This window comes from Delphinus delphis, chromosome X (genome assembly GCF_949987515.2).
Source record: "Delphinus delphis chromosome X, mDelDel1.2, whole genome shotgun sequence".
Classification (NCBI taxonomy): domain Eukaryota; kingdom Metazoa; phylum Chordata; class Mammalia; order Artiodactyla; family Delphinidae; genus Delphinus; species Delphinus delphis.
The window spans coordinates 31920178-31946459 of record NC_082704.1 but is presented as its reverse complement, the minus strand read 5'-3'; the positions used below and the strand labels follow the sequence as shown (position 1 = coordinate 31946459).

General features: G+C 41.0%; 1 protein-coding gene across 1 annotated transcript in view; it reads right to left on the bottom strand.

Annotated features, from left to right (window-relative positions):
- Positions 1 to 1400: 1400 nt before the first annotated feature.
- LHFPL1 (LHFPL tetraspan subfamily member 1) overlaps positions 1401 to 26282 on the bottom strand; it is a 43246-nt gene continuing 18364 nt past the window's right edge. The window contains exon 3 of the mRNA XM_060002234.1: positions 1401 to 1582. Coding sequence (XP_059858217.1) covers positions 1401 to 1582 — 182 coding nt within the window. The remainder of the gene's footprint in view (positions 1583 to 26282) is intronic.

The window sequence follows — 26282 nt, the reverse complement described above, 5'->3', positions numbered from 1 at the left end:
TGTATCGGGCTGTACCGAAACCACTCTGGAGTGATTAAGAATAGAAAGAGATGAGCTGGCCTTTTGTGTCACAGGCCTTCCCTACTCCCTAAAGCTATAGTTATGGAGCAATAGAGCTAGCCTGAATTAATTAGGGAGGAGTGGGGGAGACAAATTCTGTCCCTGAGAGACACCAAGTTCTTCTACACCATCCATCAGCCTTGAGCACAGATGGGATGGAGGCCAAGCCTAAAAATACATCAGCCTTAGGTGACATCAGGACTCTGTTCTTTTATGTCTAATTCACCCCAGATGGAAGGGAAAGCACTTGATGAATAGTCTTTGAAACAAGTAGAGAAATGTGTATCATGCTAGGAATGACTATAGGGACAAAAGGCCACCGTGGATTTCCTTGTCAATAAAAATGAACTCTAATAGGAATTTCAGTAAGGAACCAGCAGAAACATCCTTGTCATCATCATTCTGAATTTGTGTTTATTGAGCACACAACAAATGCTAGTCTCTGCTCAGAACATTTGATGAACACCATTTCTGTATCTATAAGGGACTAGGGAATACTTGCCACTATTTTGATGCCAGTCACCCAGCCAGAACACAAAATGAACTTTTATGAATATTCTAAAGCATTATGAGGAAGGGGTCTTAGACTATATGCAAGCATCCTTGATTAGTGTTTTCCCCATTGGGAGTCACCCTCCCCATAAGCTTGCTCACAACCGGCAAGGAAGAGAAACAGGAAAAAAGAGGACGAGTCAAGGTATAGTCCTGAGAAAGTCACAAAAATTGGGGCAGTGGCACTCCGTAGATGTTTGGAGATGGCAATAAGTATCAGGGGATGACCAAAGGAATGGAGTGGTAGGAACCATCCCTGTCCATCTCATGGCCCCTTCATGCACAAGTGTTTTTACCCAAACTTTAAGCTTTGGGGTAAGTGATAGGAGCTGTAGAGCTCTGAAGAGCTGCTTGACTGTGCAGTTACCTCTCAACTGAGGATCTTTCTTATCATTTTGTATGAAGGAGCACTTTGGGAGTTGGGGGCTAGTGGGCACTCACCAGCTAGGTAAACATTAGAGAGAATTATTTTTCTTTTTTTTGGCCACACCGTAGGATCTTAGTTCCCCGACCAGGCATCGAACCCGCGCCCCCTGTATTGGAAGCACGAAGTCTTAACCACTGGACCGCCAGGGAAGTCTGAGAATTATTGTTCTTGATGAATTTTGTAAATAGCCACTGACCCACTGGTTTAAGGGAAACCGAAAATGAATGACTGGGGAGTTAAAAAGCATGCAAACACTGGGTTACACTACTGGCAAGTGGGTAGGAACTGGCCTCGTCTTAGTACCTCTTTTCAAGGCTCCCTTCCCTCCTCTTTCCCACCCTCTCCAATCTTCTGCTAAAGCTCAAGGTTTGAGGCAGTGGTCAAGCTCCATGGCATAAGAATTGGTGTTCCTCATGATGCTCTCCACCAACATGACAGGCTTGGGGTGTCTTCCAGCAAAGCAAGAGAGCCAGGTGCAGATCAACATGGCTGCAGCTGCGCCACCTCCAGCACAGTAGTATGCCCAGCCAAGCCGACAGGTACCTGTGGAAACAGGGACAGAGACATGAGGGTTAGAGTGTCTTCTCATACATTCTCTTTGAGACGTTAGGGTTAAAGTGAGAGTAGGAAACAGTGAATGCGGGTGGGCTTACTCTTTCCTCCCTTGCTGATGGCTGGTATTAGCTTCAGCCAGAGGTTATAAAATTTTATTGTTACAGTAGGAACCTGGGGGTGATGTTGGTGGTGGCAGTGGTGGTGATGCTAATGACAGTGATGACAAGAACAACTTGATCAAGTGTCAAGAACTATGCTAAGCTCTTTAGACATATATTTCATTGATCATTATAGTAACTATATGAGCTAGCTACTCTTATTATCCCTGTTTTAGACAAGATGAGGCAACCAAGGTACAGGTTAAGTTAATTGTGAAAAATCACACAGAAAGTGGTAGGGCCGGGATATAAACCCTGGCTCATCTTGACTCTGAAGCTCCACAGTTTTAACTACACTGATATATTACAGTTCATGGACTGTTTTCAGAGAACTATATCCTGTATCATCAGGAAATTTGCAGGCAAGATCAAATCCCTTGCTCCGTACCACGTGTCTCTATCCTAACCTAATTTTTCAACATCCAGGGAGGAAATATGCATGGGAATCAAGGCCAAGCTTCTAAGGGGTAGTTTCAGTTTGAAGGATAATGGGAAAGGTCACCTGCTCAAAAATATCCACCTCACAACTTATCATTCATTCTACCAGAGGTAGATTCTTTCCTTTGAAGTGTTTGAGTTTTTTCAGAGATCCGTCAGAAAAGGTCAATGCCCAAAGAAAGAAAGCTATTATATTACAAGGGATCAGAGTACTAAATAACTGCTAAAATCAAGTGCTTAAGCAAATAGGACTCCAGAAATTGGAGTAGATGTCCAGTGATACAAAATTGCAAAGGAATTCTGAGAAAAAAAGGTGGGCAGTGACTTTCACCTACCTCACAGTCTTGCAGAAAGTGAGTCCTGACTATAGTCAGTCAGGTGGGGATGTCAAGACTGATCTTCATGACAATGTACTTTTTTAATTGAAGTATAGTTGATTTCCAAGATTATATTAGTTTCAGGTGTACAACATAGTGACTCAGTATTTTTACAGATTATACTCCATTAAAAGTTATTATAAGATAATGGCTATAATCCCCTGTGCTATAGAATATATCCTGTTGCTTCTCTATTTTATACACAGTAGTGTGTATCTCTTAATCCCATACCCCTGTCTTGTCTCTCCCCCCTTTCCTCTCCCCACTGGTAACGAAGTTGGTATTCCATATCTGTGAGTCTGTTTCTGTTTTGCATGTACGTTCATTTGTATTATTATTTTAGATTCCACATATAAGTGACACCATACAGTATTTGTCTTTCTCTGTCTGACAAACCACTAAGCATAATATTCTCTAGGTCCATCCATGTATCTTCAAATGGCAGAATTTCATTCTTTTTTATGATGGAGTATAAATAGTGCTGCTATGAACATTGGGGTGCACGTATCTTTTTGAACTAGTGTTTTTGTTTTTTCCTGATATATACCCAGGAGTGGAATTGCTGGGTCATATAGTAGTTTTTTGAGGACTCTCCAAACTGTTTTCCATAGTGTCTACAGCAATTTATATTCCCACCAACAGAGTACAAGTGTTCCTTTTTCTCTATATCCTCACTCACATTTGTTATTTGTAGACTTTTTGATGATAGCCATTCTGACAGGTGTGAGGTGATGTCTCATTTTTTGTTTGACTTGAATTTCTCTGATAATTAGCAATATTGAGCATATTTTCATGTGCCTGTTGGCCATCTGTATGTCTTCTTTGGGAAAATGTCTATTCAGATCTTCTGTACAATTTTGACTGGGTTGTTCCTTTTTATGATATTAAGTTATATGAGCTATTTGTATATTTTGGATATTAACCACTTGCAGGTCATATCATTTGCAAATACTTTCCTCCATTTCATAGGTTGTCTTTTTATTTTGTTGATAGTTTCCTTTGCTGGGCAAAAGCTTTTAAATTTAATTAGCTACCATTTGCTTAGTTTTGCTTTTTATTTCTCTTGCCTTGGGAGACAGATACAAAAAAGACATTGCTACAATTTATGTCAAAGAGTGTTTTACCTATGTTCTCTCCTAGGAATTTTATGGTTTCAGGTCTTACATTTAGATTTTTATCCCATTTTGAGTTTATTTTTGTATATGGTATGAGGAAATCTTACTGTTTTACATGTAGCAGTCCAGTTTTCCCAGCACCAGTTTTTTTTTTTTAACAGTTTACATCTCTTTATTCTCAAAACAAGATCACAAGACATTTGTTATAAGTTACTGGCTAGATTAGTTTTTTTTTTTAACATCTTTATTGGAGTATAATTGCTTTACAATGGTGTGTTAGTTTCTGCTTTATAACAAAGTAACTCAGTTATACATGTACATATATCCCCATATCTCTTCCCTCTTTCATCTCCCTCCCTCCTACCCTCCCTATCCCATCCTGCTAGGTGGTCACAGAGCACCGAGCTGATCTCCCTGTGCTATGTGGCTGCTTCCCACTAGCTATCTATTTTACATTTGGTAGTGTATGTATGTCCATGCCACTCTCTCACTTTGTCCCAGCTTACCCTTCCCCCTTCCTGTATCCTCAACTCCATTCTCTAGTAGGTCTGTGTCTTTATTCCCGTATTGCCCCTAGGTTCTTCATGACCTTTTTTTTTTTCTTAGATTCCATATATATGTGTTAGCATACGGTATTTGTTTTTCTCTTTCTGACTTACTTCACTCTGTATGACAGACTCTAGGTCCATCCACCTCACTACAAATGACTCAATTTCGTTTCTTTTTATGGCTAATATTACATTGTATATATGTGCCACATCTTCTTTATCCACTCATCTGTTGATGGACACTTAGGTTGCTTCCATGTCCTGGCTATTGTAAATAGAGGCCAGCACCATTTATTAAAGAGACTGTTGTATACTCTTGCCTCCTTTGTCATAAATTAATTGACCATAAGTGTGTGGGTTTATTTCTGGGCACTCTATTCTCTTCCATTAATCTATGTGTCTGTTTTTGTGCCAGTACCATGCTGTTTTGATTATTGTAGCTTTATAGTACAGCCTGAAATCTGGGAGGGTTATACCTCCAGGTTTGTTCTTTTTTCTGAAGATTGCTTTGGCAATTTGGAGTCTTTTGTAGTTCCATATGAATTTTAGGTTTATGTGTTCTAGCTCGGTGAAAAATATCATGGGTATTTTAATAGGGATTGCATTAAATCTGTAGATTTCTTTCTTTCTGTGGTATTGCCATTTTAGCAATATTAATTCTTCTAATTCAAGAGCATGAAATAGGTTTCCATTTCTTTGTTTCATCTTCTATTTCCTTCATCAATGTTTTATAGCTTTCAGAGTATAGGTCTTTAACCTCTTTGGTTAAGTCTATTCCTAAGTATTTTATTCTTTTTGATGCAATTTTAAAACTGATTTTTTTTACTTTCTTTTTCTGATAGTTCTTTAACAACGTATAGAAAAGCAACAGATTTCTGTATATTAATCTCATATCCTGCAACTTTATAGAATTCACTTATTAGTTCTAATTGTTTTCTGGTGGAGACTTTAGGGTTATCTCTACGTTGTATCATGTCATCTGTAAGTAGTGACAGTTTTACTTCTTCGTTCCAATTTGGATGCTTTTAATTTCTTTTTCTTGTCTGATTGCTGTGGCTAGGACTTCCAATACTATGTTAAATAGAAGTGACAAGAGTGGGCATCCTTGGCTTGTTCCTGAATTTAAAGGAAAGGATTTCAGCTTTTCACTGTTGAGTATGATGTTAGTTGTGGGTTTGCTGTAAATGATCTTTATTATACTGAGATACGTTCACTCTATACCCACTTTGATGAGAATTTTTATCATGAATGGATATTGAATTTTGTCAAACTTTTTTCTGCATCTTTTGAGGTGATCATGTGATATTTATCCTTTCTTTTATTAATTCATGTATCACATTGAATGATTTGTGAATATTGTAGCATTCTTGCATCCCTGGAATAAATCCCACTTGATCACAGTGTATGATACTTTTTATATATTGTTGAATTTGGTTTGCTGATATTTTGTTGAGGATTTTTGCATCTATGTTCATAAAGATATTGGTCTATAATTTTCTTTTTTTTTTAGTATCTTTGTTTGCTTTTGGTATCAGGGTAATTGTGACTTCATAGAACGAATCAGGGAGTGTTCCCTCCTCTTCAATTTTATGAATAGTTTGAGAAGGATAGGTATCATTTTACTTTATATGTTTGATACAATAGAATTCCTATGTGAAGCCATCAAGTCCTGGACTTTTGTTTGCAGGGAGTTTTTAAATTACAAATTCAATTTGACTACTGGTGATCAGTCTGTTCAAATTATCTGTTTTTTCTTGATTCAATCTTGGCAGGTTGTATGTTTCTAGAAATTTTCTTTCTTCTAGGCTGTCTAATTTGTTGGCATATAACTATTCATAATATTCTCATTATTTTTTGTATCTCTGTGGTATCAGTTGTTATTTCTCCTCTTTCATTTTTTATTTTGTTTACCTGGGCCTTCTCTCTTTTATTCTTGGTGAACAAATTTTATCAGTTTTGTTTATCTTTTCAAAAAATAGGTCTGGGTTTCATTGATCTTTTCTATTTTTTAATCTTTATTTAATTATTTCCTCTCTGATCTTTATTATTTCCTTCCTCTGCTGAATTTGGGCTTTTTTTTGTTTGTTTGTTCTTTTTCTAATTCCTTTAGTGGTAGGTTAGGTTGTTTAATTGAGATTTCTCTTTTTTCTTGAGGAAGGCCTTTGTTGCTATAAACTTCCCTCTTAGAACTGCTTTTGCTGCATCTCATAGATTTTGGAGTGTTGTGTTTCCACTTTCATTTGTCTCAAGGTGTTTTCTGATTTACTCTTTGATTTCTTCATTGACACTTTTTTTTTTTTTTTTTTTTTTTTGCTGAGCTGTGTGGCATGCGGGATCTTAGTTCCCTGACCACGGATCGAACCTGTGCCCCCTCCATTGGGAGTTCAGAGTCTTAACCACTGGACCACCAGGGAAGTCCCAACCCATTGTTTTTTAGTAGCATGTTGCTTCATCTCCATGTGTTTGGGCTGGAGATGGAGGGGCTAGAGCTGGAGCCAGTGTGAGGTGGGACTTCCCCTCTGCTCAGTGGCTGTCACCACCCTATCAAGGGTGGGATCTGATCCCATGTTGCTGGAGCAGAAGCCCTGAAGTTTGAGCCCAAGCTGGCTCTGTTGCCTTTATGTGTGTCTTTTCCCCTCTCCCCAAACTAGGATCCTTGCCCCAGAGATGGGGAGTGCTGAAGCAAAGGGGCCCTGTGCAGGCTCTCTGCTCAAGTCAGCCACAGATAGAGATCCAAACTGTCTCCGATGTGCTGCCTGTACAGGCGCCTGCAATTGTTTCCTCTCTCTCCTCAGACACAGCCTCAGGTGCAAGTCCCCTTTGTCTCTCATAGCTGCCACCCATACCTTGTTGTGGAGCCACACCACAAGACAGGCAGGGCCCATGTGAACTGTCAGTGTATACTTGGGGGTGAGCTATAGTGGAATGGCCACCATCAGATGTCTAGGCTGCTTCTGATGCACTGCTTGAGTAAGCGCCAATGGTAGCCACTGCTGTTCCAGCCACTGCTGTTCCACCGAGGTTCTGCTCTGAGACCTGATCACCTCTGTATCCCGTGGTCAATTCTTCTCCTCGCCTGTGGCTGCCCCAGATCCAGTGCTGCACTATGATGTGGAGTGGGTGGGGCTGGAGTGTTTGTTTAGCTTGGGCTGGGAAGCAGTGGGGCAGTTGTGGGAAACTCGGCAGCCACCAGAGCAGACCTCTCTCTGCCCCGCTTAGGGGGCAAGCAAGCATGCATACACAAGCACATGCTCCTCAAGAACAGAGTCCAGGCTTCCCACTAGCCCTCCTGCTCCTCCTCCCTTTGGTTTTCCAACCAGCCAAGGTGGCTTGTCTCCTATGCATAAGACCCCGGGACTGGGGCACACAATCTGTGTCTCTCACTGGTCAATCCTCAAGGTGGATCTCCATCTTTGCATTCTCCCTTTTCCTCTGAGTCCCTTCCCAGGGATGTAGGTCCTGACCCGATCACTTTTCTTCCCTTCCTACCCAATTACATGTGTATCTTTTGTACAGACTTGGTTGTGCAGGAGTCCTTCTGCCAGTTTCCAGATGATTTTCAGCGAGAATTTTTCCCCATATGGATGCATTTTTGATGTTTGTATGGGGGGAGGTGAGCCTCATGTCCTCTCACCTCTCACCTCCACCATCTTGATTGATCTCCCCTCATGACAATTTATTTTTCAATAACCAATTATTTCTCTTCACATGGTTCCCAGGGAACCTAATTTTCCTTCTTTTAATTGTCTGGTTGCCATGTTATATAAAGAGTCTAAGATGCCCCGAAGTCAGGCTGCTTTGCTTTTTCCTTAGGGCCAGGCTAATTTATCCCAAATTTCCTACCTCAGAAATAATCTTTCTACCACCAAGTCATCACTCATGCTGTCTCTCCTGACATAAACATCTTCTTTCCTCTTATTCACCAATTCATATCTTCCTCAGAATACTCTTCAGGACTCAGCACCTCCAGGAAGTCTTCCCTGACTAACCCCAGTGGGCTCGAGTCACCTCAACCAAGTAGCCCTCCAGGAATTCATCTATATACCCCTTATGTAGGTGTACTTGTTAGGCAAAATGTTGGAAGGAAGATTTTTATATCATGCAGTTTTCACCTACTCTTTACCCCCTTCCAGATTGTTGGCTCAACAGAGTGAATGTATTTGTTTCTTTCTTGATAACGCTCCCATGCTCTGTCAACACTGGGTGCTCAGTACGATTTAGCCTAACAATACTTCAAAGATAGAACCTAGGGGTAAAACGGGAATAAAGACACAGACCTACTAGAGAATGGACTTGAGGATATGGGGAGGGGGAAGGGTAAGCTGTGACAAAGCGAGAGAGAGGCACGGACATATATACACTACCAAATGTAAGGTGGATAGCTAGTGGGAAGCAGCCGCATAGCACAGGGAGATCAGCTTGGTGCTTTGTGACCGCCTGGAGGGGTGGGATAGGGAGGGTGGGAGGGAGGGAGATGCAAGCGGGAAGAGATATGGGAACATATGTATATATATAACTGATTCATTTTGTTGTGAAGCAGAAACTAACACACCATTGTACAGCAATTATACTCCAATAAAGATGTTTAAAAAAAAAAATATGGATACACTTGCATTTTTAACCCTTAACACCCAAACTTATGACTTAAATTTTGAATTAAAATTATAAAATCAGCTATTCTATTTGTTTCTGAAATGTGCTATAAGGCCTATGCACATTCTGTTCCCTTTGCCTAAAATGCTTAGTGCATGTACACATGTACACATACACTTCCCACCACTCTCTTTGCCTAATGAATGTTCAACCATTCTTCAGAGCTCAACTCAATCATTAATTCCTTAGTGAAGCCTTGCTTGACATCCCTAAGTCAAATTCCATCAAAAGCCCTCATTAGTACAGTGTACCTTTCCTTCTGTACCTGAATGAATTAATGAATTCCTTATACTCTCCCATGGCAAGTGTCAAATCTTAGTTCTTCAGAGGAGATGGTACTTTACCAATAGACTTAGGCAGTCATATGATTTCCTGAAGTCCCATAGCCCCACCCAAACTCATGGTGAGAGCAACAACAGTAGCTATTGAAACAATGCAACCTTCAGAGAGAGGGGGTAAATCCGAAAGAGAAGCCTTCTTAAAGAAAGGAATCCAACTATCTACAAAGTAACCTCAACGTGAATAATAATAGTGGAACTCTGGGAAGAGTGAACTGAAAAATAAGATGTTGAAGCAAGCAGCCAATAGATCTGGATTCCCCCCCTCCAACCTTGTCATACCTCCTTTTAGACACTGACTCACTCACTCAGTAAAAGTAGGAGGTTTTATATAATGCTTTGTGTATCACAGAGTGAAAATTCTAGAGATGGGCAAACCTTCAACTTTTACCATCCTTGGAAGGAAGGCTACAGGCTGTATTGCACCCACTTCACAGACAAGAATGTGAGGCTCAATCAAAAGCCCTAGGAACCCTCTCAGAAGCAGAGGTTAGAGGCAGGGATCCAGACCAAGTATCTTTACTTTCAATCTGGTTCTCTGCCCTCTACTGTTTTCCTCATACTCCCAAAAGCCATTTTCCTCTTACAGGACACTTAACCTGTAAGCTCTAAAGAGGGAGCTCCTAAATCAATTTGCAATAGGCTCACCTGAGCTTCTCTCCTAGCCTCCTCCAACAAAATTCTCCTGTGCTCACATAGCAGAGTAGACAGGCGCTAGCTCTTGGGGTGGGCCCACTGTTGGGAAGCTTCCTCCTCTCTCGCATGCTCCCAGTCTAGTCTAGAGAGGCATCAGAAGTCTCATTCTGTTTCTTCAGTTGCCTGTCAGTTCATCCCCCAACTGGAGTAGCAGGGCTTTTTCTATTAAGTACATGCACCCTGGGACCAGGGAAAGACTTGTTTCTGTAAATGAAAGGAATAAATGCATAGCATGCCATTACTCCAAAGCCCTGAGCAGGAAGAAAGCTGACACAGTGGGCAGCTCAAGAGTGAAGAGCTAGCTAGAAAGGCCTTAATAAACCTTACTGAAGTCAAGTCAGAACCAGGTATCACTGGGCTAGGAACCAACACCAAAGTGCCCCCTTTGCCACCCCAAGTGCAGAGTTTCCTCTCACAGAGATGCCTATTAGGCCACTGAAAAGCATCTAAGGCCAAGGCTGCTGCCACACAGGAAACCAAAGAGAAACAGAGGAAATATATCTTCTATCCAGTGCTCTCCCTACAACCCTACCTGTTATCTGCTTGAGGGAACAGAGATGTTACATGACTAGCATTGCAAAAGGGGAAAAAAAAGCAAACCTTTTAAGGACTACATTTCCAAGTTGAGAGCTGCTGTCATTACTCACCTACTCCACAGAAAGCTTGGACACTGGTCTGATGGCTTACAGAGGAACTCGTGTTTTCTATGGAAGGATGCAAATGTAGGGAGTAGTGGCAATGAACTACCACACTTTACCTCCAATCACCTTTTAGTGAAGTCCCATGGTCCATCACCAATCCCTAACTTCTATTCCTTGAAGTATAGTTGATCCTTCTATCCATCTGATAAATATTTATCAAGTACCTACTATGTGCCATACATTCTGAATACACCATCTCATTTGATTCTCACAACAGCCATAATTATTTCCATTCAGAGCTGAGGAAACCGACTCTCAGAAAGGTAAATTACTTTACCAACTTACGAATGTCAGAGTTGAGATTTGAATGCCAAGACTAAGTCCATGGTCATCCGTTTCAACCATGCCAGGAGAGTGGAGTCAAGGATACAAATTACTATGGTCCAAGTTTTATGAGACAGTATGATACCTTCAACTAATCACTCCACCTTTCTTGGTCTCAATTTCCTTTTCTTAAAGTGAAGGGAATTTTACTGGAGAGATTTCTAAAAGCAACTTTTAATTCAAATTTTCCATTCTACTATGAATGTGATAAATGCTTTAAGAGACATCTGAGTAAAATAGTCCAGTAACATCCAGGGAAAGAATTATTTGTAGCTAAGAGGATTCAGGCTCAGATAGGACTTTATAGAGGAGATAGCATTTCAACCAGACTTTAATAGTGGGACGTGGGCATTCTGTGCAGGGGGAGAGGTTGGTGTGAGCAAAGTTATATAAGCGAGAAAGCAGATCACATGTTTCAGAAAAGAAGCTGTAGATGGCAAATAATAAGTTGAATCTAGACCAGGAAGGACCATGAAATCTGTCATCTTTCCCACAAGGAGTGGAGAACAATGGAAAGTTTCTGATCAGAGAATGATATGATACAGCAAGGCTTCTCAACCTTGGCACTATTGACATTTTAGGCCAAAAAATTCTTTGTTGTAATGGGGGGGGAGTGTTGTTTTGTGCATTGTAACACCCTGACCTCCACCTACTAGATGTCTGCAAATTACCCCTCCACCACTGAACTGTGGAAACCAAAAATATTGACAGACATTGCCAAACAGATGTCCCTGGGGGTGGAGGTGTGGGGTCAGGGTAGGGGGTGGATTGCTTTCCATTAAGAACCGCTGAGTTGGACGTACAGTTTGGGAAGATTAACCTAAAAGCTCTGTGTAAAAGGGATTGGAGGTAGTTTTATGCTACAGGCAGGGACCGGTTAACCAGAGGCCAGGGATGCTGTTGACACATCCAACAATACACAAAGCAGCCTCCCACAACAAAAAATGATCTGGCCAAAAATGTTAATATTTTCAAGGTTTATCAACCATCATTTAGGCAAACACCACATGTTTATACTTTGAATTACCTCCAAAACGAATCTTAGTGACTGAAAGATTACCAGAGCAGAATGGATCCTTCTCCCTTAAGAACAGCTGTGCATGTTTCCTTACTGACCTGGGAAGCTGGCTGAAAGTGGGGCCTGGTCAAGCTTGAGCGTTCTAGTGTGCTAGCCCAGGGAGGCTGGAGAAGGTCAAGGAGAGAGATCTCACAAGGTATTGAGAAGGACCTACAAATTCCCTGGGAGTCAAGAGATATATGACATTTCTTTCTTTGAAGAAATCTCTTAACCCTACTGGATCTCAGCTCTCTTGCCCTTAAAATGAGAGAAAATAATTAAGTACCTGTGTAAAGATAGAGCAATAGGACCAGATGAGGTTTTGAGATCCTCTTCAGAAATAGCCAGGCTCACTGCTGCCTTGCCTTTTAGATAGAATGCACTGAATGCAATTCCATGCTAGAATTGTTCAAGGACCTGTGTCCCCAGAAAATACTTCAGTGAGCTGACATCACACCTGGGGATTGTGTCTACACACATGCATATGTGCCTGTGAAGAGAAAGATTGGGTGGTAGGATAGGGGGAGAGAAAAGGTCCTAACTGCAGATTAGCTTTACGCAAAGCTTTTGGATAAGCCCTGAGATAAGCCTGTTCCTTTTTGTGCTCTTCTGTATCATTTCTAACACCCTATCTGTGAGTCATTCTATTCCAGTGTTGAATTTGCTGTGACAAGATCCCTCATAAAAGTTATTAAATCATCACTCAGCAGTGGGCCTGACATTTAAATCAAGACATGTTGCTTTTATTCCAAGTTGCAAATCAAATTGGCTTGGAGTTTGACTCTATTTCCTTTGATTTAGCATTAAGTTATCTTATTATATCTCTGCTGTTTAGAGAACAAATTATCACTGTCTGCTACTTAAACTGACCCTCCCCCTAGAGCCCCAGTCCTATGCTCTTCAGGGACTTGGTGTCTGGCCAGCTGTCAATGGTTCATTAGTGGGAAGGGTTAGCCACAAGCCAATGCTTTTTGTGGGGTCCAACACTGGTGTGGGTGTCAGAGTTGGGAATTAGAGTAAGAATGAGTCTGACAGAGAATATTTCTCTGCAGGAGGCATGGTCATAGTTCTAGCTCAGAAGCCATAAATGCCAGAGAAGTAATCCAAAGAAAAGAGTCCTCCTTGAAGGAAGAGGGGAAAGGCATAAAATGAGAGTGCGCCCATTTTGGAAGACAGTTTGACTGTTTCTTACAAAACTAAACATATTCATACCATATGATCCAGCAATCATGCTACTTGGTATTTACCCAAATGAGTTGAAAACTTATGCCCATACAAAAACCTGCACACAGATGTTTACAGCAACTTTATCCATCATTGCCAAAACTTGGAAGCAACCAAGATGTCCTTCATTAGGTAAATGGATACATAAACAGTGGTACATCCAGACAATGGAATATTATTCAGTGCTGAAATGAGCTCTCAAGCCATGAAAAGACATGGGGGAACCTTAAATGCATATTACTAAGTGAAAGAAGCCATTCCCAAAAGACTACATACTGTACAACTCCAACTATATGACATTCTGGAAAAGGAAAAACTATGGAGAGAGTGAAAGGATCAGTGGTTGGAGGTATGTAGGGAGGAATGAATAGGCAGAGCACAGAGGATTGTTAGAGCGGTGAAAATACTCTGTACGATAAATACTGTAATGATGGACGCATGTCATTATACATTTGCCCAAACCTATAGAATGTACAACACCAAGAATGAGCCATAATGTAAACTATTGACTTTGAATGATTATGATGTGTCAGTGTAGCTTCATCAGTTGTACCATTCTGGTGGGGGATGTCGATAATGTGAGAGATTGTGCATATGTGGGAGCAGGGGGCATATGGGAAATCTCTGTACTTTCCCCTCAATTTTGCTGTGAACCTTAAACTGTTTTATTCAAGTCTTAATTAAAAACAAGAGTGAGGTAAGTCTGTCTTTGGGGTTTCTCAGGTCTTACATTTTAGAGAATCATCTGATGGAATTCTAGGCTCCTGAAAGGTTAGAGGAGGAGACAGAGAAGCAGGGATATAGAAAGAATAATAACAACCACTAACACCTTGAAAACTGACTATGGCTAGATGAAATGTAATGGAATTTTCAGATACATGAAGTTTTGATTTGATGCAAGAGTGGCCAAAAGTCAAGTTCTGAGAGCTAATACTCCAGAAAAAGGCTTACTTGTGACTTGGGATCAGTGGTAAAAGCCAAAGATATTAGTGTGGTAGGGGAGAGGCTGATAGAAGCAAGCCTTAGGGTAGGGCAAGAAGGAATAAAGCTGTTTTAAGGAGGTAAACAGCTCAAGGGTGTAGAGAGAAGACTGAATTCCTATACAAAGATGAGATACAAATTCTAGGAACTCATGGAGTCAGGATGTCGGGAGGTGGTTGAGGTAGAATGCAGAGAGTACCATATTAACATCTGTTCTTTTCATCTAAGATACTCCAATAATCAGGGAATTTGAGAGACACTACTCTAGCCTTAGAGAAGCAAGATAAGGGAAGGAGTGACTACATGGACAGAGGAGGACCTGCAGTGGGAACCAGCATATTGCCCTCGACCTCAGCACCCAGAGCAGAGGGACAGGATAGATACGAGATATGCCAGATGTCTGTCTGGGAGCCACCTGGGGGGCCTTCACAGCCTTCATCATATCAAATCAGGCTGATTGCACTGGCCCTGAGGGCAAGATACTCAGCTACAGAGAGACACCCAAGGTTCCTTTGGAATTCTACAGAGTAGATCGAGAGGGGGAGGACTAGAGAGAGATCAAAGGAGAGAAGGAGGGTCAATGCAGTAGGTGGAAGAGGATGAGAATAAAGGCAGGGGGAGTTTGTGGGGATAATATTAGAAGATTAGAACACTCGAGAACACGAGACACACTGAGGAGTGAAGAGATTAAAGAGATTGAGCTCTTCAACAGACCTCTTCCTAATGAGAGTCCTATTTTTTCCGAAGCAGACCCAGCTCAGAAAAACCAGGTGCTGCTCCCATTACTGTGGCACCATCTAAGCTTATGAAACCAGAGCTCCAACCCACCACCGCTTGCTGTTTGGTGTGCATGGTTGGTGCGGGGAGGGGGGGGGCGCGTGGTGAGGAAGAGGGCAGGTTGCTATTTGCTTATTCAACATATTTTTTGCCACAGGGACCTGAATTTAGTGCTAAGCAGACAGCAGGGTTTTGGAAGAGGCTGGTGGTCCCATCTGTTCCGAGAAATCCTGCTGACTTTAAGGTCTACATAGGTAGCAGCACAAAAACATTTTCAATGTAGCCAAGCCAAGGCCAAGTTAAATGAGCAGAGAACTTTCTCTGCTGGATTCAGTACAGATGAATAATCGTTAATGATAAAGCAAAGCCAATGAATTCAAAGGTAATTGCCGAATACCCTTCCCTCCACACCCACCACAGACCCCAGTAAAAAGATAGCCAAAGCCATGAGAATGGGCTCTCTTCTCACTCTCTAGGCTGGATATGAGTGTCAGGAAGAGCCCAGACTGGAGGCGCAGAACCTACTGAAGATTCCAGGAGCCTATCAGGCTCCCTTGCCAGAGAAGAAGGAAAAAAACAAACCACAGACCAAACAAACAAACAAACAAACTCCTCTGAAAACTTCAGTAGTTCAGGTAACCATATTATTGCTAGTAGCCACTATTTGGCTGGCTCAGTCAGGTCTGCTAGGGAGGCAGGACATTGTGAGTTGCCAACTCTGTCTTGGTCAAACCCAATGCTCTAAAGGGTAAGGGCAGACCAGGGCACTTGCTAGAAAGTCAGGGTAGCACTCACTCAGTAAAGTGTCAAATCCTCATGGTGACAGAGATGCCCTGATTTGATTGATTTTGTTCTCTCTCTTACACAAACTTCTGCTAAACAAATTGAATCCTTTTACTGAAATCTTCCTCACCACTACTGAGCATTTGTTTCTGACTTAACTTCATACTTTGCCAGCCTGCCTTTCCTACTTATATCATTTCTTGCATAACTAGCCTGAGGTTTAGCTACTCTGCTCATCTTTTTATTCCACTGGGGGTGAGGGGGAGGAATTATGTCTCAGGCCAATTTAAATTATGCTACTGGATCTTTTCCAAGATTGACTCCTACTTGCCCCTGAAGAAAACCTCCATGTCACTCTGTGTTGTCCTTCATACTGCCCATCAACTACCCTTGGAGCAGCTCCTCAGAAGATCTTTGGGAACTGCCATAGACTAAAAGTCCGCGTTCCCCCCATTCATATGTTAAATGCTAACGCCCAGTGTGATAGTATTTGGAGGTGGAGGCTTTGGGAGGTGATTAGGTCATGAGGGCAGAGCCTTAATGAATGGGATTAGTTCCCTTATAAAAGAGACCTCAGACAGCTCCCTTGCCCCCTTCTGCCATGTGAAGACACAGAGAGAAGATGGCCCTGTATGAAATCAGGAAGCATTTCCTTACCAGACACATTGATCTCGGACTGCCCAGCATCCAGAACTGTGAGATAAACATTCTGTTGTTTATAAGCTACCCAGTCTTTGGTGTCTCTATAGGAACCCAAACAGACTAACACATACTCTCCCCAAAGAGACAGGTTTAAAAAAAATATCTAATCAAGTATTGGACCTCTCTGACTCAGCATGAGTTCTCTAGGATACTTGACCTCTGAAAAACTGGCCCCTCTTCTCTAACATCTGCTCAATAGACCTCTTCTTGCATCCATTTGAATTTTCTCAGCTAATTAAGTCTGTAACTAGAATAGAAATAGCCAATATTGGTCAAATGCATCTATGTGCCAGGCACTGTGTTAAGTACTTTAAACATGTTGTTCTCAGATATGTAAGATCAACAAACCAGATGAGTGAAAGGGCACCAGAGACAGACGTGAAACAACTAAACAGAGTATTGGTGTGACAAGTGTTATAGCATAGAGTGATATAAGGATACAGATGAGGGGCATCAAATCCAGTTTCAAGGGAGCAGGGAGTTTTCAAGAAAAAGTAAAAAGTTAGGTAGGTGAGGAAGGGGAAAAAGGTATTTCTAACAAGGGAAGAATACATGAAAGGTTGCAAAAGTTTGAAGGAACATGGTATTTTCAGGGTGACTGGGCAAAAGCAGCTTGAGTGGTGATGGAAATGATGGCCAGGGTCCCCATAGACCATGCTAAGGAGTCTGGACTTTATCCTGAAGGCAATGGGGAGCCATTGCTAAAAAATGAGAATGACATCAGATTTGCCCTTTTGAAAAGCCACTTAGGCCACAGAGCAAGGCAGCAGTGCGCAGTAACTTGAGGAACAGAGAGAGAGAGTCAGGAACTGTTGTCTGTTATCCAGATAACTGATACTAAAGGAAAGAAGACAGATTATAGAGTTCTCATTGTATGCCTTTGCTAGCAGTATTTATTCCTTCTGATGACTGACATCATTATGGTTTGGGATTGACATTATTATGGTTGTATTTGTTAGATGTCCGTTGTTTTATATATATATATACACATATATGTATGTATGTATATGTATATATATATCATGCCTCCTCAAATAAACTACAAGCTCCTTGAAGACTGTATTCTTGAATTCTATGAATTATGTACAGTTGTCCATTTAGCAGCTTGTATATAGTAAGTGTCCAGAATATGCTTATTGAGTGACTGTTATCTATTTTTGACATACTATTCAAAAACTTACGGGTGTTAAAAGGCCAGACCTGGCAAGCTAACCTACCTCAGAACTCAGGAATGAATGCACCCTCATTCCAGCCATTGACTTTACCCCGTATCAGCAACACCAGCATTGAACATCAGCTGTTTCTATCCATGCTCCATTGGTCAACAGATGTATCTACACTATAGAGACTTTCCTGGGACCCAAGTTCCCTGAGCAATAACCAATGCTACAAATAATACAATATGTGTATAGCACTTCACTATTTTACAAGGTAATTTTTCCATCCATTATTTCATTTAGTCCTTTTTCATTTATGTTATTCATTTATCAACTCCCAGCCAGAGACAGAAATATTGTTATAAGGAAGCAAATGAGCAGCCAGATGAAGTATTTGACCAAGGTTCCCACTTAGTCAGAGGGTAGAGACAGGACCAGGCACATGTGTGCTCGGTAAGTCATGTGGTGCAGGGAGAAGGGTCTGAGATGAGGGTTACAAGGAACTGCATTTGAAACCATGCCCTGTCATTTATAGACTAAACCTCCAGGCAAGTCATTTAACCTTTCTGAGTTTCAGGTCCCCCATGGGTAAAATAGAAGTGACACCACCTACCTCTCAGGGTAGCTGTGAAGATCAAATGAGATGACACATATAAAGCACTTAGCATGGCACCTAGAATGATCAGTACTTCTCAGCTCCTTTTTCTCTCAGCTAAACACTTTTCAACTAGTCCACCAGTTCCCAAAAATGTCTGGGGAGAACTTTACAATTCGGATTCCTAGGCCCTACTCCATGCCTACAGAATCACTGTCTCTGAGGAGAGGGCCCAAACGATTTTGATGCAGAGCACAGTGGGAAGCCACCTGAATCAGACCGTATCATGAGCCCAAACTGGTCTAGCTTTTAGATGAAAAGTAGAAGGGAATCAACATTTATTGGGACCTACCTAGCTCGATGCAGTGCTTGAAAGGTACGTCTGATGCAATTCTTCTCAATTCACCTGGATGGGGCTTGGTGAAGATGGTTTGAAAAAGTCATATGAAACAACACAGAGACCTATATTTTCACCCCTGTAACATTAATTTAGCCAGAGAATTGCTCCTAGGATGTGAAGGAGTTGTCCCTGGTTTTCTTTCTGGCTCCTGACTTTGAAACCCATTTCGTTTTACTTAAAAAAAGAAACTTCTGGGTCAGTCTAAACTATAAAAATAATAACAGTAATTATAATAGCAGTTATTGTTAACATTTATTGAGGACAGACCCTGTACTAAATGTTTTAGGTATATATCATTTCATTTTATCCTCACAAGAGCCCTGTGAAATGGTTGCTGCAGTATTAACACCTCCAATTAAAAAATGATTTCTGATTTTAAAACAGAGGCTTAGGAGATAGTATCATCCCAGAATAGACAGGGAAAGACACTCACTCACTAAAGGTGAGGGGAACAAAGAAAGCTGATGCTGAAGTTTATAGAAGGAAATTGTGTGGAGGAAATGGAAGCAAGGAAATTAAGCGTGAATCACGTTCTTTGACCTGAGGACCAGGCAGGACCGAGAAAGAAACAGAACAGAATGAATCTGCCTGACTTTACTGCCATCGCGTGGTAGTCTGATGTATAGACAACTGGTTCACAATTCTGCCTTCACTGTTTCAGTCAGTGAGCCCACTAGACCCTCTGCGGGACACTGGGTGGGGAAATAAGGCCAAGTAAAGCTGAGGACCTGCCCTTGAGGCCTTTTTAGAGCCTTGCCTCCCTCTGGAGTCACCAAGCTGGAAGTCACCTTAGGGATCCACTACTCCAGGGGTATGCACCCTCCTCTCATATGGGGAATTTCAGGAAAGACTGAAATGTTTATAAACACCATTATTTTTTCTATTCAAAATAAAAATAGTTTAGCATTCCATGTGATGTATAGAGTCTCATTACTTTAAGTTCTTCTCTATTTTTTTTTTTTTTTCGGTACGCGGGCCTCTCACTGCTGTGGCCTCTCCCGTTGCGGAGCACAGGCTCCGGACGCGCAGGCTCAGCGGCCATGGCTCACTGGCCCAGCTGCTTCGCGGCATGTGGGACCTTCCCGGACCGGGGCACGAACCCGTGTCACCCTGTATCGGTAGACGGACTCTTCAACCACTGCGCCACCAGGGAAGCCCTGAGTCCTTCTCTCTTTTTAACAGGAGATGGTCAGTGAGAAAACTAGCACTGAATTTTTAGCTACTGAAATGATAGGGAGGAGGAAGTTAATGGTAGATCAGCTTTCTCATTTTTTACCCCTTACACCTGTTGGGCATTTTTTTCATCAAGCACGTTCATGTAAACTTTGTCATTTCATGGCCAAAACAATCTCTGAAGGTAGATAAAATCATCCTCACTTTAGTCATGGGGAAATAGGTCGAAAGAGCTGAAATCTGTATGTAGAATCTAAAAAAGCCAAACTCGTAAAAAACAGAGAATAAAATGGTGGTTATCAGGGGCTGCGGGGTGAGAGAATAGATGTTTAAGGATACAAACATTGCAACAAGTACTAGATAAGCCCTAGAGATCTAATGCACATTACAGTAAATATAGAAAACAATATTGTATGATAATCACCAAACTTGCTAAGAGACTAGAACATAATTATTCCAACCACTACAAAGAAATTATAATTACATAATGTAATATAGGTGCTAATGATCATATTACAATATATAAATGTATCAAACTAACATGTTGTACAGCTTATATTTATACAATGCTATATACCAAATGTATTTCAATTAAAACACACAAAAAATAAAGAACTGAAATGACTTGGCTATGGTCACACAGTAAGATGGCAACAGAGCCACCCCACAATTTGTTCATTCCACTCAATGCAACATTTAGAGAGTGCCAAAAGTGTGCCAGGCACCAGGGATCTGCAGTTGAATTAAGTTGCTCCCTCACCCACTGATTCCCTCCTCCAGCTTAGCCCAGCTTCTCCTCTGGGTGGAGACTTCTCTCTGTTTAGGCTAGGAGGGCAACTGAAAAACCTTAAGCAACACCTGAGCCGTAAGTTTTCCAGAAGGACTGGCTGCCCAGGGCATTCTAGCTGATGTTGCCCAACGAATGACTTGCTTCTGGCAAGCCCTTTGGCTAATCCCTAGCCCCACCGCATGGGTGAGTGATACTAAAAGGCTCCTATCCTCTAGGAGGGTTGCCTTAAGAAGACTGGTTTATTTCTTCACTATCCTTCTGGTTTTTAAGAACAAAATACATATGAAATTAGATCAAGGGCCTCACCACAAAGGTAGGTAGGTCACGACAGGGAGTTAGGTAGGTATCTGTGGCCTCTAGTTGTTCATCAGTCTAGTCCAATGCTCTCTATGTAAAAACGGGGGAACCAAGGCTCAGGGTGGGAAAGTGACATGCCCAAGCAAGCTTAGGAAAATTAAAACCCAGCTGTTCTGATACCCAGGCGAGGGCTGTTTCTACCACACTCTGCTGCCCCTCTGTGGACATGAGAATGTATTAAGCTGTTTTATTATGCTCTGGTGAGCACAAGAAAACGTCCATGAAGAAGGAAACTGACAGAGAGGAAAGGTAACAGGAAACGCCTGTAAACTGAACCCATAAAGGCCAAACCCCGAGTCACCATAAAAGGCTTTGAACTGGCAAGAATGAAAGGAAATGATGGGAGAAAAAAGGAAATGGGCCTCTGAGAGAGGAAACACAGGGCACATACACAAGGCCTTTAGGTAGCCTCTGTTGTGGGCCTTTGTCAAGTTGAGTGGGTCTCTGCCTCCCTCCCTCCCAGAAGTCAAGCCTGGGGCATCCTCTCCAAAGAGGCTCTTGAGAACTGGGCTGAGTACCTACTAACAACAGGTTACATTTAGTGCAACCTAGTGTGCTAAATATTTTTAGGTGTGTCTTACTTCACTTAATCTTCTCAATAACCTTAGGGAGAAAAATATTTTTATCCACCCCATTAACGGAAATGCAGAGAGGCTGAGTAGTGTGCCCGAAGAGGCACAAATAGTAAGTGGCTGGGCTCACATCTGAACCCAGGTTTTTCTACTATTAGCCTGTGTTGTTATTCATCATGCTATGTACAAGTGGTTCCTTGCTTTTTTCTGAAAGCTAAAGTACTGGGGACCTTTTCATTTCAACAATCGGTATCATTATAATGATGATAATACCAGACAACACATGTTGACTGGTTACTATATACCAAACCCTGGACTGGGGGTTTTGCATGTGTGATGTCATTTGATCCACACAACGACCCAGGAAGTAGCAATAAGCTCCAAATGCTGAAAAACTTGCCCAAGGTCACAGAACTAAGGGTGTAGCTATGATAAAGCCCACTCTTACCACTAGGCAATCCTCCCATGGGTTCTTCCCTGGCTCCCATTCTTGGTGAGGCCAATTAAAGGCTTGGTGAAGTAACTAGAATGTGGAGTTAAATGCATCCATTTAATGTTGAACCGAGATAGATTCATTTGTGTGGGATCAAGTCCATGAAATCTTCATTTGATGTCTAGAGTTCAATTAACAACCATCAACAAAACAACTTTCTCAGCTTAAATCTTTCATTTACTTAATCAAATTAAAGTGTGGGAAAGTTGGCACTTGGCTATTGCCGGGAGCCTTTGTCTGACTTTCCCCTTGTTACTGAATAGGTGATTCATTCAACAAACAGATATTGGATTGCCATTGAGCAACATCTCAGTGTGCGTGAGAGTCAGTGAGCTAGCCCCACGTCCCTAGTGGGGAATTGAGATAGTCACTGTGCTTATTGGGTCTCAGTAGCTATAAATGAGACCACTGATTGATCTACAAGGTCCCTCCCATTGTAGATTTCAGTTCAAGTTCATGATTATTGTTTATTTTTTCTCTTTAAAATATTTGTTAATTTCTTATTTTTATTGAGATATAATTGACATATGACATTATATTAATTTCAGGTGTACAATATGTATGATTCACTATATGCATATATTGTGAAATGATCATGACAATAAGTCTAGTTAATATCCATCACCACACATAGTTATACATTTTTTTCTTACGATGAGAACTTTTAAGATCTACTCTTTTAGTAACTTTCAAATATACAATAGAGTATTATTAACTATAGTCACCATGCTGTACATTACATCCCCAGTACTTATATATTTTATAACCAGAAGTTCGTGACTTTTGACTCCTTTTACCCATTTCACTTAATCCCCACTCTCTGCCTCTGGCAACCACCAACCTATTCTCTGTATCTGTGAGTTTGTTTTTTTCTTTTGTTGTTGGTTGTCTTTTTCAGACCATACAGTATTTGTCTTTGTCTGTCTGACTTATTTCACTTAGCATAATGCCCTCAAGGTCCATCCATGTTGTTGTAAATGGCAATATTTCCTTGTTTTCTGTGGATGAATAATGTTCCATTGTCTATATATCCACAGTTTCTTTATCCATTCATTCATCAATGGACATATAGGTTGTTTCCATGTCTTGGCTACTGAAAATAATTCTGCAGTGAATATAGGGGTGCATATATCTTTTCGAGTTAGTGCTTTTGTTTTCTTTGGATAAATACACAGAAGTGGAATTGCTAGATCATCTGGTAGTTCTATTTTTAATTTTTTGAGGAACCTCCATACTGTTTTCCATAGTGGCTGCACCAATTTACATTCCCACCAGCAACGTACAGGTGTCCTCTTTTCTTCACATCCTTGCCAACACTTCTTATTCCTTAAATATATATATATATATATATATATATATATATTTAAACATCTTTATTGGAGTATAATTGCTTTACAATGGTGTTTTAGTTTCTGCTTTATAACAAAACGAATCAGTTATACATAAACATATGTCCCCATATCTCTTCCCTCTTGCATCTCTCTCCCTCCCACCCTCCCTATCCCACCCCTCTAGGTGGTCACAAAGCACAGAGCTGAGCTCCCTGTGCTATGTGGCTGCTTCCCACTAGCTATCTATTTTACGTTTGGTAGTGTGTATATGTCCATGCCACTCTCTCACTTTGTCCCAGCTTACCCTTCCCCCTCCCTGTATCCTCAAGTCCATTCTCTAGTAGGTCTGTGTCTTTATTCCCGTATTGCCCCTAGGTTCTTCATGACCTTTTTTTTTATATTCTATATATATGTGTTAGCATACAGTATTTGTTTTTCTCTTTCTGACTTACTTCACTCTGTATGACAGACTCTAGGTCCATCCACCTCACTACAGATAACTCAATTTCATTTCTTTTTATGGCTGAGTAATATTCCATTGTATATATGTGCCACATCTTCTTTATCCATTCATCTGTTGATGGACACTTAGGTTGCTTCCATGTCCTGGCTATTGTAAATAGACCTGCAGTGAACATTTTGGTACATGACTCTTTTTGAATTATGGTTTTCTCAGGGTATATGCCCAGTAGTGGGATTGCTGGGTCGTATGGTAGTTCTATTTGTAGTTTTTTAAGGAACATCCATATTGTTCTCCATAGTGGCTGTATCAATTTACATTCCCACCAACAGTGCAAGAAGGTTCCCTTTTCTCCACACCCTCTCCAACATTTATCGTTTGTAGTCTTTTTGATGATAGCCATTCTGACAGGTGTGAGGTGATATGTCACTATGGTTTTCATTTGCATTTCTTTGATACTTAGTGATGTTGAGCACCTTTTCATGTACCTGTTGGACATCTGTCATCTGTATGCCTTTTTTTGGAAAAAATGTCGGACATCTGTCATCTGTATGCCTTTTTTTGGAAAAAATGTCTATTTGGATCCTGTCACCATTTTTAAATCAGATTGTTTGATTTTTTGCTATGGATTTATATGACTTCTGTATATATTTTGGATATTAGCACCTTATCAGATATATGATTTGCATATATTTTCTTCCATTTGGTAGGTTGCCTTTTCATTTTGTTGATGGTTTCCTTTGTTATGCAAAAGCTGTTTAGTTTGATGTAGTTCCACTTGTTTATTTTTGCTTATGTTGCCTTTGTTTTTGGTGTAAAATCCAAAAAAATCATTGCCAAGATTCATGTCAGGGAGCTTACTGCCTATGTTTTCTGCTAGGAGTTTTATGGTTTCAGGTTTTATGTTAAAGTCTTTAACCCATTTTAATTTTTGTGTATGGTGTAAGATAGTGGTCCAGTTTCATTCTTTTGCATGGGGCCGTCAATTTTCCCCAATACCATTTATTGAAGAGACTATCATTTTCCCATTGTATATTCTTGTTTCCTTTGTCATAGATTAATTGACCATATTTGTGTGGGTTTATTTCTGAGCTCTGTATTCTCTTCCACTGATCTATGTGTCTGTTTTTAAGCCCAATACTATACTGTTTTGACTACTATAACTTTGTAATATGGTTTGAAATCAGGAAGTGTGATGCCTCTGGCTTTGTTCTTCATTCTCAAGATTACTTTGGTTATTTGGGGCCTTTTGTGGTTCCATACAAGTTAATTTCTTCTTTAAATGAAGAAAAAGAAGAAAGAGAGTCAATTACCTAAACTTAACTGATGAATCTTGTGGGTAAGAGCCAGGTAAGTGAATTTCTGGGGGGGGGGCAGGATGTAGAGCAGGCACTGGGGGAGGACTGGGATGGCAGGGAACCTGGAAGATGGACTGAGAGACAGGAGACGAGATCCTAGAAACAGGAGAGGCATTGGAAAGAAAGAGTTCAAACTTTTGGAGGGCAAGGGGTCTGAGATTCCTTTTGTAACTGTAAGTTTTTGTTTTGAGATCTGTACCTTCCCCACCCCCTTCAGATCATTTATCTGACACTCCCCCCAAAAAACACACACAGTCTCCTTATCTCAGGAAGAAAGACTGAGATAAGACACACATAAGGAGTAGATATCCCACAAGACCAGAGAGAGGCCCTAGGTAGACTGCATATGATCTTAGAACGTGGAACACAAAAACTTTTCTAGACATCTTTATATCTTTCTTCTATGATCAAGTTTTGCTGGGCAATTTAGGTTCCTTTATTAGTGCAAGTCAAATCTAGAGGCACTTTAAAATTTCCCACACATATTCATTCCACTGAGGAACTCTTTGAGAATCCCATCACGTCCAGCCACTGCCTTATTTATTTGTACTCTGATTATACTAAAAGACTGACAGGGAACTCAGGCTGAGCGCAGGTGGTGAGGGTGGGGGAAGACAGGATGCAATACTGGGTACTTTCCATGATGTTTCAGACATTTGTTTCTGAAAACAATAGAGCTAAAGCATATCTTAAGGAAAAAAATTCTCAAATGACTCAAGATACACCCTCACCAATAGAGAGGAAAAAAGTCACTGTAGCACACATAAGACAGTGAATTAGGAGATAAGGCTCTACTCACAGTTCTGCCTTTAACTTGCTGTGTGACCTTACACAAATCGCTGTACCTCTCCATATTTCAGGGTTTCCTCATTATAAAATGGGCATACTACCATCTGCTATGCATGTACTTTCAAGGATCAGATTAGATCATATTCATGAGAACATGTTGCTAATGTGATCCATTGATAAGGTAGAGACCTTACCTTAGAATTATGTGCTCCTGAAAACACAATGGTTTTATAAGCTTGCTTGAAAACAGCTATGTGCCATTAGAAGTATTTAGCTTCTCTAAATTCTCAATGGGGCTCATTTGTGTGTCCGATGCTTATAGGTCTTTGGATATGAAGGAA